A 15,280-nucleotide genomic window follows, 5' to 3' on the forward strand; every position below is an offset into this window, starting at 1 on the left:
TCTCGTCTGCTTAGCCGAAACTGGGCATTGTCGATCTGATCCTCCCTGCCTTATTGCGTACTACATTCAGAACAGAAGTGTTGTTGGAAGAAAATTGTAGACATGTGAGTGTTCCCGGGTCGAAGTCTGATGACGTCGATAGCAGAACTATCGGTATGACGTCCGATTATTGCACTACGCTAGAAATGAGACATCAAGAGTCATTAATCTACGACTACTTACTGGAGGAATCACCGTGGATAAAGTAGGATGTGTTTATGCTAATGCAATGGAGAGGTTAAGCTCGATCCGAGGTCATGTCAGGAGACTGGAAAAGCGTCGGGTAATCTGAGAAAAAATGACAAAGATACACAACAAATGATCTTGAATTTTACTACACCTCAACTGCCACGAACATACCGACGATCCTATTCAGCATTACTTTTCAGAAATCATATAGCCATGTATTGATCCATCAGAAGAGACCTTCAAATAATCCCAAAATAATCCCCTTATCCCACGCTCGATACTTCAAATACTTACTGAGCGTGAGATCAGCGTTGTTTTCTGCCTTGACCCTTTACCAAGCTCGCGCTCAGTTCTGTCCGGCCAGCATTCTTCTCTAGTCATCATCCTAATGATTTCGGACACCCAAACCTCCATTACCTCCTCAGATCCTCATTTTCCATCAGAGATAACGGACCTCATCTTCGACTTCGCCCTGCCAGGGCTTGATCCACGTTCTATCTCCTCCGTGGCACATGCATCGCACCATTTTCGAGCGCTAGCAAACCATCAACGATTCTCTTCAATATCTTTCGTATACAATGACACAAAAAGAATCCCCACAAACGTGAAGATGCGTATTTGCAAGTTTGCAGAGCTGATCCAAACTGGCAGGCAGATAACGACAATGCGCGGGATACAGACATTCATTTCATCCTTTACTTTGGAGGTCGGGATCGGAAGCGATTTTTTGAATTTCACGAAGCTGGGGTATTTGTCTGTTATTTTCGACAACCTGTTTAGGGACCCAGCAATAACGTGTGAGCCAGTTCGCATGTTATCTCTCAATATCGCACCCGACCAACCATTTCGTGATTGGAAGAAGGACGGTAACACTTTGCTGGAATCTCTCTGGTCACTGATCAGAACACCATACCTCAACGAACTACGGATACTGAGAGGATCAGGCATACCCCTGAATCTCATACTGGGTTCTAACATCGAGAATCTCCATGTCGGAGACTTGGTGATGTTCGACGATGAAATTGTTGAGCTCAAGCAAGTCAGTAGACCAGTGGAATTGAAGTCGTTATGGTTGGATGTCTGGCCTGACTCGGACCTGGAAAATTATTTACAGCTCATATGTGACACTTCGGATCCACCGCCTGAAAGATTTTCGGATCTGACAGACCTTGTTGTATATAACGGGTCGAACGTTTTTATATCGAGAATCCTGGGCCTGACGAAGTCCTTGAAGACGTTGACACTTGGTCACCGTTACAATCCAAGTCAGTGCAATTCTTAGATTACCCTTCTTGTCTTAACCTGAGTATTCAATACTTTCACTGTAGGCGGTCCGTCAGCCAAAATGTCCATTCCATGCAATAGGCTACCTTTTCTAAAAAGCCTCCACATCAAGTCTGAATCCGACCATTTCAGTAATATTACTAACGAATCCGAGCCACTCAAAATGCTTGGCTGCTTTGGAATGACACCCCTCTTGGAAACACTCACGATATCCCTCATTTCAACTATTAAGGATACCGACCTATTGTATCGTAGAAACGGCAGATGGTTATACTCCGACGAGACAGGAGGGCATCTATTCGACCATAAGAGGGGAAATGTTTGGGATAAACATTTGGCTTCCCTTCCACTAAAGGATACGACAGCGGTAGAGGTTGCATTGCATTTAACCCATTTGAATGGCTCTCCACTGATATCGAACGGGCATCTGTGGGGGGATCAGTGGAAGGAGCATTTTATCACGTCTTTCTCTCAATGCGCGGCCACCTATCGCAATTTTCGGGTATCGTTTCATTACTCCATAAAAAAGGATGATAGATTTTCAATTGCAGGTTATTATATGGCGGCCTTCTGAAATCAGTTATAATTATTTGTAATGTATGTCTTATCTGCCTACTAGGTATCACAGTATAAAATTCTTGTATCAATTAACAAAAGGTTACACCTACACAGAACATTGTGATTGGTCTACAATACAGAGATTTCAGAGTGTACATATCGGGCATAGGAAAAAATAAGTGCAGCGCAAGTGCGCAAGTGCAAAACGTGCAAATGCAAGTGCACGGTGGCTGTGCTGCAGTGCAGTGCAAGCTCACTGCGGGCGCCGACCGCTGTAAGTTAAACATACAGCAGTAAACTTACATGTCTTATGTAAGTTTAGGTGTATGTTCAACTTACAGCATATGTGTCGGGAAAACAAAAATTTAACAAAGACATATTGTGTTTGGTGGCTGTATGCCGACCAAACACAATTGCTGTAAGTAGACTGTAAATAGAATAAACACCTAAATTACACAAATTGTGTTTGTCCGGTGTTAGTAAAACATACACATTTTCTGTAAATGACACAAACAGCACTTTCTGTAAGTAAAATTTACACACAAAGAAAACAATTTGTGTATGTTATACTTACACAAGTTTTTCAATTCATTTAATGGTGTAAGTCTGACATACACAAATAGTGTTCTTTGTGTGTAAATTTTACTTACAGAAAGTGCTGTTTGTGTCATTTACAGAAAATGTGTATGTTTTACTAACACTGGACAAACACAATTTGTGTAATTTAGGTGTTTATTCTATTTACAGTCTACTTACAGCAATTGTGTTTGGTCGGCATACAGCCACCAAACACAATATGTCTTTGCCGAGTGTTTGTTTTTCATAAGATTGGGCTCATCAGGAACCAGCACCCCCTTAGGTAAGCAAAAGTTGGCTTACCTCCGAACCTTTTCAGCCCTTCTGCACTCACACTATTCTACATTTTTGAACCACAGATATGTAGATTATGCTTTTTTGAACACATCTGTGGTTTTTTTTTTTCCAAAAAATTTTGATCTCAAGAAGTTATAAAGATTTTAATTTTTTTCCCTTTTTTTTACTCTAACACGTCAGAAATGGTGTTTTCTCGAGTTTAGGAGATTTTCGAAAATTTGACAATGTTCTTTTGGCCGCTTATATAATGGAGCACGTGACTACACGTGACAGAAAGTCACGCCTAAGTAATACCTCTCAGACTCATTATGGACTTGCAGAAAATACAATTTGACCTCTGAGGTCTATTTCTATTATTGTGGGCATAAAGGCTAGCAGTAAGAAATGTATATGCACATTTATGAAATTTTTTTTTAAAAACTTTTTGTCTGAAAACATTTTCTGTCAACATAACTTTTGATTTTTTTTTTCGAGCTGGATTTTGGCCGCTCTTGGCGCCAAGCCCATTGATTACATAAGAGTGCTGGTTCCTGATGAGCCCAATCTTACACATGTGCTGTATGTCGAACTTACAGCGAAACTTACATAAGACATGTAAGTTTTCTGCTGTATGTTTAACTTACAGCGGTCGGCGCCCGCAGTGAAGTGCATTGCGAGTGCATGCGAGTGCACGGTGGCTGTGCTCAAGTGCAGTGCAGTGCGCGCGCAAGTGCAAACATAAAAAAAACGCAAATGCACAGTCCGTTATAGTACACAGCGTCATATACTTGATATACATGATATTTACATAGCTAATCAATGTTGTACCTAGGAGATTGAATATTATTTCTTTGTTTTTGACTTCACTGCCTTCGCTGCAGTCCTATTTTCAGGGATAGGCCGTGGCCTAAGGTTTCTCTTCTCTCCTACTAGGCTCGGTGGGTCGTATAATTTTGACAGAGTTTGGGTTGGTAGGAATGATAGAAAAGCCATGTATCGTCTTAATAAGTAGAGTGAGACCTCCGTGAAGGGCCACCCTTTTCCACTTTATAATAAAGTTGTCTGCCAGTGTTACATGAATGAATATTATCAGTCAACTGCCGTGAAAAATATCAAATAATAGTATATACTTACCTTTGATAGTATATCTGCTGTAAAAATTATGGATGAAGTATTCCCAATCCAACTCTTTTGTTCTCAGACAGCTATCAATTGACGAAGGGATTGAACTAAGTCATTGTCACGGTCTCTGATTCTAGACATGTCAAGCGTCAACCCCCAAAAAGCCTTCCATAGGCACGGTGACACTCGAGTACTATGAAGTAAATATAAGTGCATTCAAGTGCAATGTAAGTGTATGCAAGTGCACGCAAGTACAATGCAAGTGCAATGCCAGTGCAATGCCAGTGCATGCAAGTGCAGTGCGAGTGCATGAAAGTGCGCGCAAGTGCACATGAGTGCATGCGAGTGCAGTGCAAGTGCACGCAAGTGCAGTGCAGTGCAAGTGCAGTGTAAAGCAAGTGCATGTGACATAAATGTGACATAAATTAGAAGGTTATCGGAGACAAGTCAATTATTGTATAATTGCCAGCAGAATTCCCAGCTATAAGCATAATTTTTAATGTTACCCGATTTCTTAATCCGAATAGAGGAAGGTTTAGCAGGCAGACATTGTTTTGCTTGATGTAGTACCTCATCATTGTAGAGAGAATATTCAAACTTATTTTTGATTTATTTCGCCCCAAGGTGCCCGGAGAGAGTAAAAAACACTATTGGGAGAATGGGTATACCACACAGACCGAAATATATAAGTTTTTTGTTTTATTTTCCCATACTCCAAGGCAGAAGGTGTATTTACAACGAGTTCATTGGTTCTTGTGACAACAAATCACAAGTCCGTGACAACACATCCCTGGCAGTGAAATGTGCCAGAAAATAGCGTACAAACTGTCTGAAGCAAATTTTAGAATAAATAGTCTAACAGAGGTAGTATTCAAAACTCATGCTAGAAGCCAAAATTGTTTATTTGCCTCAGACCTCAGTTGTACGAGCAAAACATGGCATGTTCTCCTCACTCGGCATGCACCGGCACCTTTGTCCCGAGGAAATAATTGTGACATATTCACACACTGTCACGCGCGATGCAAGTGCAGAGTTGCACTTGCATTGCACTTGCATGCACTTGCGTGCACTTATTTTTCTATTTGCCCATACATATCCGTTGCACATGCCGGAGGACACCAATCAAGGTCCCTCACGGGACTGGCACAGCATTTACAAGAGATTGTCTTTATGAATACTGACCTCTCAAATGTTCCAGCTGTTGGTAAGCACTACTGTACCCGACCCTGAATATGGCCATTTCGGAATGTTCTTCAAATTGCGAGCGCCTATGCAAACCCTTTGCTACAATTCTTTTTGAAAAACGTCGGCGTACATCTTAACTTTAACATATAAAATTTTCAGATTTTTTGAGTGTTTTGAGGAAGGGCAATGAATATTTTTCTACCGAAACCCCAAAATATGGCTTTACACGGCAACCAGCCAGGCGTGGGAATCTCGGCATTATTGACCGCAGTCGATGCTCGCGATAAGGATTCTCACCTTTTCTACGCAGTCATCATCAACATTCTTGCTCCCTCGTCCATTTAACACCAATCGGCTAAAGGTAACACTTTGTTTGTACATTTTTCATATGAAATAGCCACTATTTACGAGTTTTACGTCTAGGATACCGTCTTGCACCAACATCTTCAAGGTTGATAAGTGGTGGGTCAGCTGCCTCAACCGTTGGGGCTCAGCTTGAGCATTGTTGTTGTTGCGAAGGGATGTTGGATTTGGTTGATGATGGGCTGGTGGAGGCTGAGGTTCTTCAGGTGCGATATATACAATCATCCTTATTCTTTTCCACTCTTCATCAAAAGCCACTGTTGCCAGTCCCTGATCCGAATCAGCATCATCATCAATGTGAGTCTCAGTAACAGCTCGTCTGGTCACCCTTTTCCTGCCCCCTCCCCTTCCACGTATATGAACTTGTGCTCGGACTTTTGCTGCAGCTATTTCTTCAGCCCACTTTACCTTTTCTGCAGCCTTTGCCTCTCGCTCCTTTTTCTTTTTCTCTTTCTCTACTTCCTTTTCAGTATTTTGCCTCTGCTTCTCTGCCTCTCGCTCTGCTCGCTTTGAAGCCTGTTCTGCCATTCTAACCTCTAGTGCAGCCTCCTTCTCCGCATCATCAATTGCCTTCCGCCTTGCCTTTAGTATTTTATTTGCTTCTTTTAACATTGCTTTCCAGCCCTGTCGCCACTCAGCCTCTGCAAGTTCATCGAGGTTCTTGGTACTAGTCATATGGCGGGGATTTGATGATGAGTAAGTCTTCTTTCTAGTAGTATCCCGGTGATATAAGAGTTGTCGGAGGCGCTCATTCTCCTTTACCATAATTGTTTTTGTTGCATGGTCCCGTTCAATTTGGATTTGCATATCATCGAGTAGTTTTCGCAGTTGTGATATTTGTAATCGTAGTTCAGGGCGTCCGGCCGTATGAGAGAGTGAAGGAGGTAATCCAATTAAGCGATATCGACTCGAAACAGATGATGCTGAAGACATAGTCGAGAGTATAGTAGGTGCCGCCTCAGACTGTGTGCCTATACTGTGCTCACTTGGTATAGACTGTGTTGTATCTGATGTAGTGTCTGATTAATTGTATGTAAAAAAATGAGACATTGACTTACCTGGCACAATCTCGAGAAGTGGAGTAAGATTAGATGTAACGGGTAGAGCAGCCTGAGTTGTTGTGTTTTTGGATGGCTCGTATGCTTCTAATGGAATAATTCCCGGATTGATAGGCCAGATGCCGGTTTTTGCAAATGCAGAAATAATTGTAGACCTTTTGAATGCCTTTTCTTGTGCAGTGTGGTAATGTCGGAGAAAGTTAAACTTGGTAACAGGAATGCCGTTGCGTGTTAACCGGTTTACCAGTGATTTCCAGCTATTGGATAGCGGGCTGAAAGCACCAACATCACAAGGCTGCAACACATGGGTAGTATGGGAGGGAGGCAAACAATGACAATCTTGTTCCGTTCTGCAAAGCGGCAAAGCTTGAAAGTGCAGTGTGAGTTGTGACCATCAAGTATAAGCAACCGGTACCCTCCAGATGTGTTGCGCTCTTCTGATTTTGGATGAAAATCCCGCTCTAGCCACATGCTTCCAAGCTCTTTATCAGTCCACCCATTTTCTGAAATAGATAAACTGTATTAAATGTATAAAATATCTGAGTTTGCATTATATACAATATAACAGAAAGTCTACCTAGCGTTAGATGGATTATCCTTTCCCCATTCTAATATACGCCGCTTTGCTTGATAGATAACTGATGGCGAAAGTGATGTGCCATCAGCACAAATGGTTTCAATAATAGTCACCATTTCACGGTTCCCATTTTCAACTTGTTGTACATTTTTCTGTGTTTTGTCAACAATTGCAGAAACAGCTTTTCCAACGCCAAGTTGTATTCCTTTTTCATCTGAGTTATAGATGTTGCTTGGTATGATATCATATTCCTAAATTAAGGAGATCTTTGAATTATGTCATATCTAGGGATGATATTTTTACATGCCTCGATTAGATCTTTGATCATCACAAAAAACTCTCCAACAACTGTCGGATTCAAAGAGCGGGCCCGACATTCCTCAAGTACAGAGGTTTTTTTGATTTTAAGATCAGTATGTCGTTCCAAAAACTTCCGGGGCCAGTTGATACCAATTTTCTGTTGTGATATTTCCTGAAAAATAGTACAGTATAAGTAACAGATTACCAATCATAGCACATACAATATAACAAAATAGCACTTACTGAAGCATATTCCTGAAGCATGTCCTGAGTTACAGGAAACCCCCGTCGTCCTAATGTCTTTGCCCAATCAACTAGAATACTTTCTTCGGCATCTGAAAGTGCATGTTCGCCTGCATGTGCATCACGTTTGGTTTTGACTCCATTTAGCCGATTAGTCAACATTCCACGCTTGACACTGTAAATGCGACACGCCTCCCGGATTGACAGTGTGTGCTGACCATTAGACTTTAAAGGTGAGGACATAATGGCTTGAATAGCTTCTTGAATCCGATTTTCCATAGTATTATTGATAAGATCTGGGATGTCATCATTGGTAAAATCATATGGAGAAACAGGAGAGGTTGTAGACATTCTGTGAGTAGTTGAGGTAGAAAAGCGAGTACAGCTGATTTCTAGTAGCTATTGACAGTGTATTCTAATTAGTTATTATATACTAGGGGTGGAATTAAAGGAGGACATACTTCGGACTTTTTATGGCATTTTGCATGATTCTTCTACTTTTCCGAGTGCTATAACTTGGTGAGATGGTGGTTCTATCATTCAAAAATTGGTATTCAATGTCATAGGACATTGCAAAACACAAACGCGCCTTCAATTTTTGCCGATCTTTAGCCGTTCTGAAGAACTTCTTTCAATGTTGATGTCAGGGCAACACTATAATCAGTGTGACAAGGCCACCAACAAAGATCAAGCAAGGGAGAGAGAGAGAGAGCAGAGGGAGAGTAAGAGAGCAAAGAGAGAATAAGAGAGTGAGAGAGACTCAATGATTCTAAGAGATCACACCAATGATAGTGGATATCCTAAGAGATTGAAGCTGAAGCTACAGCTACCTACAAGTCCAGTATTTATACTCTACAGCTATTCTAGAATATTCCCTACATTACATCATAAAGGAAGGTTAAAGAATAAAAGTGACATCATATAGAAAAAGGATGAGTAAGGCTAGGAATCATATAGAATTTACTAGAAAGAAGTGGAGCAAGAAGGCTGTGATGAAAGAAATAAACTATCTAATCAGATAATTGATAAGATAATGAAAGGATAAGATAATTCTGTGAAGATAAAGAGGGGAAACTGGAGAAACCTTGACAGTTGAAGGTGTTCAAAATTAGCTACTTTTTACTGATTGTCATATTTCAAGCCTAAAAAAATCGCAAAAAATAAGAGAAGCGAGATTGTGGTACCTTGAAGTGTTATCACTGTAGATCAAGTCATTGTTTGCCGCAATTTTTCCTCATCTTCTCCGAATACTGCATACAATATGCATATGTTTAAATAGGCAAATCAGTCAAGTCATGCACTTAATTTCCAATTCTCGGAATATTCTCTAGAGATATCTACTTGGAATTGAATGTATATTGTAGCCAGGGTTATATATGACCAATGTATACTGTTTTTGTGTCTGCTCAGCGCAGTTGTTGTGTTTGACCAAGTCGATAATTATGGATCAGACGTGAGAATGATTAGCAAATCAATGGTGATGGTGAAATCTCACGGTGTATTGGCAAGATTGTGGCAGCAATAATTACTCCCTTGCTCTAAAAGTTTCTGATGTGGTGTAGAAGTACCACAAGAGAAGTAATACACAAAAAGATTGAAAGAAATTGCTATACAACTCGTCAAAATTGCTCAGTGGCCATTTTCCGGGGTTGGCCGGTTTCAGGGTCGGGTACAGTACATATGCCAAGAAATAAAGTCATAATTTGCGACTAAAACAAACTGAGTTGTATTATGAGACTTTACGTAAGTAAAGCGAGTTCTTTTATCCCCACAACCCACTGTGCAAAAAAATGTCCTCGCCAATTGTCCCCATCAGTAAATCATTGATGCCATCAAAATTGCGTGATTAATACCAGCTTTTACTTAACCGGTACGAGCTTTATGACCCGTCGCTACGCGCCGTGGGGTTTGCTTTGCTCACCCACTTGCTTCGCTGACGGGCCACAGCTCGCGGGGCTGTGCCCCTGGACCCCGCAGTTGGCGCCTTGCGCCTCCGTACTAAGTTGCTAAGATATTTTGCATATAATGCATATAGTATTGATATTTATTACATAGAGAAATTATGTACTTTTTGAATAAATACAAAAGGATAGTTTAATTTAATTATTATTGAGATCAATAGACAAAACTTCTAGATAAACTATATTTTTTGTTGAAGCATTTTCCCCCAAAGAAGAATCCCATATTGCTTTAATGTTATGTACTGATGTGACTCGTGAAATTGCTACATAAAGTTGACCATGGGCAAAAGGTGATGAAATAAGATTAAGTCCAACATGTAAAACTGATTGTCCTTGGGCTTTATTGATTGTCATGGCAAATGCCAACTTGATAGGAAATTGGTGTCGGCAAAATTCCAATGGGACTTGTGTATCAGTTGGCGTAATACCAATATGTGGAATAAAAACAGTCTCCCCAGCTTTATCTCCAGTCAATAGACGGACTTCTAAAACACAGTTGGCAATTCGTGTAATAATTCCTCTGGACCCATTGCAAACACCTTCACTTGCATTGAGATTGCGCAAAATTATAACAGGACATCCAATTTTGAGCTTTAATTTAACCAAAGGAAGACCAGAACAATTGATAGTGTTGAGATATTCAACAGGATACATTAAAACACCTTCTTCACCGTGACCTCGATTATTGAGAATAGTATTAGCACTGTGGAAAACTTTTTCTTCTCCAGGAAACTTGTTGAGAATAAGTTGGTTGATATCATCAACATCATCATTCTGACTACAGAGAATTGTACGTTCAGCAAAGTAGTGATCTTCATGGCCAGTAGGTCGATGGATTCCAGGATAAATAGTCTCTATAAGTGAGGGGATTGTGTTTTCAGGGCATTTGAAATGATTAGGAAGATTTATATTATCAGAATCATCTGTATGTTTGCCTAATTCAATGTCCAGCTGCTATTGAGCAAATTCTTACTCTTCCAGTCTTCTAGTATTTAGGCGCATATTTTCTGTAAGTTTAAGAACTTTGATGTGTTTCCATACTAAAGAAGAGTGTTGCATGCATGCACTAACAATCTGAGGCCTTGAGGAGATTTTTGTCCAGGAAGAAGAGGATCATCACAGGGTGTATGGACCATGAATTTTTTCACTAATTCAAAAAGTTCTGGTTCTTCATTTTCATCTGGAAATTCAGCTGATATAACACTATCAATGTCTTCAGGTGTGCGTAGCTTGTCATCCGGATGCAGAAAAACAATCAAATGCATATGAGGGGTAGCCCACATTTTTGAAACTCAATTGTCCATACACTGGCTACTGTATGTCCCATATTCCCTTTTCACATATATCTTTGATCATTTCCTTCATTTCTGCACAAAATACCCAAACAACTAAATCTGGACGGTCTGAAGCCTGTTGGCCAGGAAGAAGTGCTTCTTTGATTTTAGGCCAGTTTGGATTGGCTGTAGCAGTAATAAATAAATCGGCACCATGATAGTAGTGGTTTATAGCTAAAGCATCCTGACAATTTTGAATCATGTTGCGTGGACTTCCAGCAAAAGAAGAAGGAAGAATTGTACGCTGCCCAAATCAGCACCATCTGCATCTAGATTTGCTATAACAGCATCCATTAAGCCACGCCATGAATCACAACAAAATAGTCATTGATTATGTCTAACCCAGCTCAAATGACTTTGCTCAGAAGCTGCGCAACAGTCAACTAAAAACTCCTGCAAAAGCTTTCCTGCTTTAAAAATATGTTGACTTCCATATTCAATAGAACGTGGATGTGCATAGTGGTGGAAATATTCTGTTTGAGACACATATTTGCGTTTTTTGGAAACATTTTCAGGGGGAGCATCTTCATCCAAATTGTTATTCTGAGCTTGTTGAACAGCAGGTTGAACATCATTAACCTCTTCACCACCTCAGAAAGGAATAGACGGATGCCAGCCTAATTGGCCAGTAGAAAATAATAGAACATAATGAAGAGGTAGGTAGAGAGGATGACATGCACTAATCCGCTCTAGGCCTTCACCTACTCTACATCTCAAAATAATATCCCTTTCATTAGAATGTATATCTTCACCATCTCCAGGTAGCAATACAGCAATTTCATTTGATGCTCCATTGGTAGGAAGATTATAGTGTCTTCAATCTGATTCACAATCATATTGAAGAGCAATAGTATGTTGTTCATGAAGCGGCAAATTATGGGTAAGCTCATAAGCCTGCTTATATAGCTGCATTCCACTATGTCAACAATATAGCATATCTTGAAGAATACTCATTGTATTGCAATCCAGGCCAGAATTTGCCTGATAATTCATGTGATGATGAAGTGCATCTGCAGGATCATGAATATATAGCTGTACATATATTGGTAATTCTCCTTCTGCCGGTAATAAAGAGCCAGCTTGATGTGAAAGCTTTCCTTAGACCTTGAAAACATAAGGATCATTGCCATTATTAATTGCATGATCAATAGTAACACCCAGAGAAGTCATTGCAAGAGCATTATTATATTGGCAAATATGTTCTCAGAAATTCTTTGATTGCATATCAGAATTAGAAAGCAAAGCATCCAACTCAGATGGAGCATTTTCTATTTGAGGCAAAATAATTTTTCCATCAAAACAACACATTCCAAATTTAGGATTGGCCAAAGATGATTTGGTTAAACGTTTTGCCATCCAATAGAAAGCACCACAATTGTTAGGAATCAACTTAAGTCAAGAGAGAAGAGTGCCCAAAGACCAAGTTGATATCGAAGCTGGGGTTTGACTACTGACCCCAGGACCCTATATATACATGGAGACCGGAGTAACTACTTCTCGGACCAGAGTACTTGACATATGACAACTATCAATAGATAAAACAGGAGAACAATAGACGTGGGACCAAACACAAAGATAGAACAAGGCATGACAGCATGGGACCGTAACAGATAACAATAACGGATAGGGGTGGCACCAATACATACCCTGACATCACCTCCCCTCTAAAGGTCGGTGTCCCAATGACCTGGTCTTCACTGTGGACAGTTTGCACCAAAGACACAAGGCAGTCCACCGCCACGACGCGCGGTCTGAATTCCCTCCCTAGGCTGAACAGGCCCGGGGCGAGAGTAACCGTCAGAGTGTTGCTGCGGAGCCCTGAGAGTGTCCACCTCCATAGGCGAACCAGGGGCAAGCGGCAAGGATGGGCTGGAGCGAGTGTCAACAGCCGTAGGAGTGGGCAAATGCGGAGAAGCCGTCCCGGAACGGGATGTCCGCGTAGTTGGGGTAGAGCTTGAGGTTGGAGTAGGAGAAGGAGGTTCAATGACAAGGGTAGGAGGGGCGGCAGTAGGCGCAGGAGGCTGTTTAGGCTTCTTGGACCTAGGGTTGCGGATGCGACGACAGGCAATCCGCTTGCCGATAGCAGAGAGAGCATCACCAACTTCACGAGCGGTGCCCCTGATAGTGACGGCACGCAAACCGGAGGTGACAACGGGGGAGACCGAGATCATTGCATGCGAGATGTCGTGGATTTGGCGTAAGCCAGTTCCCGCGTGCCCTATGACGTGGCCAGCCTGTTCGTCCGCAATAGACAGGATAGCAACAATCTTCTCAAGGGCGGCTTTGGTAGTAGTAGAGCGGATGGATTGGGAGTGTGGGGGCCCTGTAGTAGGGGTAGAGGTAGGTGCAGCCGGGCGTTCCTTCCTAGAGGTGCGTCGAGCGCGAGGTGCTCGAGCAGAGGGAGTGGGAGCGGCAGGCGGTTTGGGTAGGGAGGCCGTGAGGCGTTCGAGTTTAGACTCAATGGCAGACAGTCGGTCATCAACCTTTTTATCGGCATCAAACCGGACTTGCTGTGCCCTAAAGAGGAGGGCGAAACGGTCCTTGAGGGACATCGTCATGAACCCATCGTAAGGCGAAGGAGGGTCGGCCATAGAGTATAGTAGATGGGGGCAAGGTAGAGTGGAGTAGACAAGCGCTGCAGTGGATATAATACCAGGGCAATATTGGGTAGCTTTGATATGCTGTTAGGAATCGACTTAAGTCAAGAGAGAAGAGTGCCCAAAGACCAAGTTGATATCAAAGCTGGGGTCTGACTACTGACCCCAGGACCCTATATATACATGGAGACCGGAGTAACTACTTCCCGGACCAGAGTACTTGACATATGACAACTATCAATAGATGAAACAGGAAAACGATAGACGTGGGACCGAACACAAAGATAGAACAAGGCATGACAGCGTGGGACCATAACAGATAACAATAATGGATAGGGGTGGCACCAATACGTACCCTGACACGGACAAAAATTCACAAAATCTGTCTGGACAAATTCTCAGTCTTGGGATCAAGCCTTTTCTGTCATTACCGGGGGTTCTTAGCTAGGTAGATAGGTTGGCTGCCATGTGGTAAAAAACAAAATTAAATACCATTACATCATGACTTTTTAGTCACAAATTAAATATTTTAAAGCAGATAGTCATTGCTCAAGACCAAAAATTTTATGATAATGGCCTTATTTAATTGATTTGAGGCCATTAATTAGTCACAATCAATTCCATACTAAGTGTTTTGTATGCTTCCTACACCTCTAACAGCAAGTAGAGGTGAATAGAATGCTTTGTTGTAACTAAATAAAGTTAGTATGAATGATTAGCAAACTGTGATGGAATAGAATAAAAAATAATAAACATTATATATCTAGCTATCATCCTTAATGCTACTTCAGATAACTTGTCATATTAAACTTGTTGTGGTATTCATACTGGCTGTGAATTAATAAGCAGCTTGTGGGAATATCCTGCACACACTGTACACAGGATATTCCCACGGTCACCACACTTTGCCTTGAGCAACTTGAACTTCTCTCATAATTGCTGATACATTACTGAAATGCATTGCATATGTTTCAGGTAAAATTCAAGTATCTGTGGCAATAGTAATTACCTTCAATGCCACTTCAGATAATCTTGCCATATTAAACTTGTTGTGCTGTTTGTACTGGCTGTGAATTAATAAGCAGATTGTGGGAATAACTTGCATACAGTGTATGCAAGTTATTCTCATATTAAACTTGTTGTGGTATTCATACTGGCTGTGAATTAATAAGCAGCTTGTGGGAATATCCTGCACACACTGTACACAGGATATTCCCACGGTCACCACACTTTGCCTTGAGCAACTTGAACTTCTCTCATAATTGCTGATACATTACTGAAATGCATTGCATATGTTTCAGGTAAAATTCAAGTATCTGTGGCAATAGTAATTACCTTCAATGCCACTTCAGATAATCTTGCCATATTAAACTTGTTGTGCTGTTTGTACTGGCTGTGAATTAATAAGCAGATTGTGGGAATAACTTGCATACAGTGTATGCAAGTTATTCTCATGGTCATTCCAGTGTGGCTTAAGCAAGTTGAACTTCTCTAATAATTCATGAAGCAGCACAAGCCAGCAGCTTTGTGCTGGTTTGTAAGAGGTGGGAAAGTTGGTAGGAACTGACAAAGTCAATGGAGGATGTGGCATGGAGCAGTAGTTAGATTGCTGCTTGTC

At 41.2% G+C, this 15,280-nt stretch overlaps 2 protein-coding genes across 2 annotated transcripts; one reads left to right on the forward strand and one right to left on the reverse strand.

The window, feature by feature from the left end:
• Positions 1 to 616: 616 nt before the first annotated feature.
• JR316_0008548 (uncharacterized protein) lies at positions 617 to 1,510 on the forward strand (the record flags this gene model as incomplete). Its single annotated transcript, XM_047894261.1, has 1 exon — positions 617 to 1,510. One exon carries the CDS (start codon positions 617 to 619, stop codon positions 1,508 to 1,510), a length of 894 nt encoding a protein of 297 aa, XP_047747576.1.
• An 11,249-nt stretch (positions 1,511 to 12,759) lies between these two features.
• Positions 12,760 to 13,656, reverse strand: JR316_0008549 (uncharacterized protein; the record flags this gene model as incomplete). The annotated part of the gene is made up of 1 exon (XM_047894262.1): positions 12,760 to 13,656. One exon carries the CDS (start codon positions 13,654 to 13,656, stop codon positions 12,760 to 12,762), a length of 897 nt encoding a protein of 298 aa, XP_047747577.1.
• Positions 13,657 to 15,280: the final 1,624 nt, after the last annotated feature.

This window comes from Psilocybe cubensis, chromosome 7 (genome assembly GCF_017499595.1).
Source record: "Psilocybe cubensis strain MGC-MH-2018 chromosome 7, whole genome shotgun sequence".
NCBI lineage: Eukaryota > Fungi > Basidiomycota > Agaricomycetes > Agaricales > Agrocybaceae > Psilocybe > Psilocybe cubensis.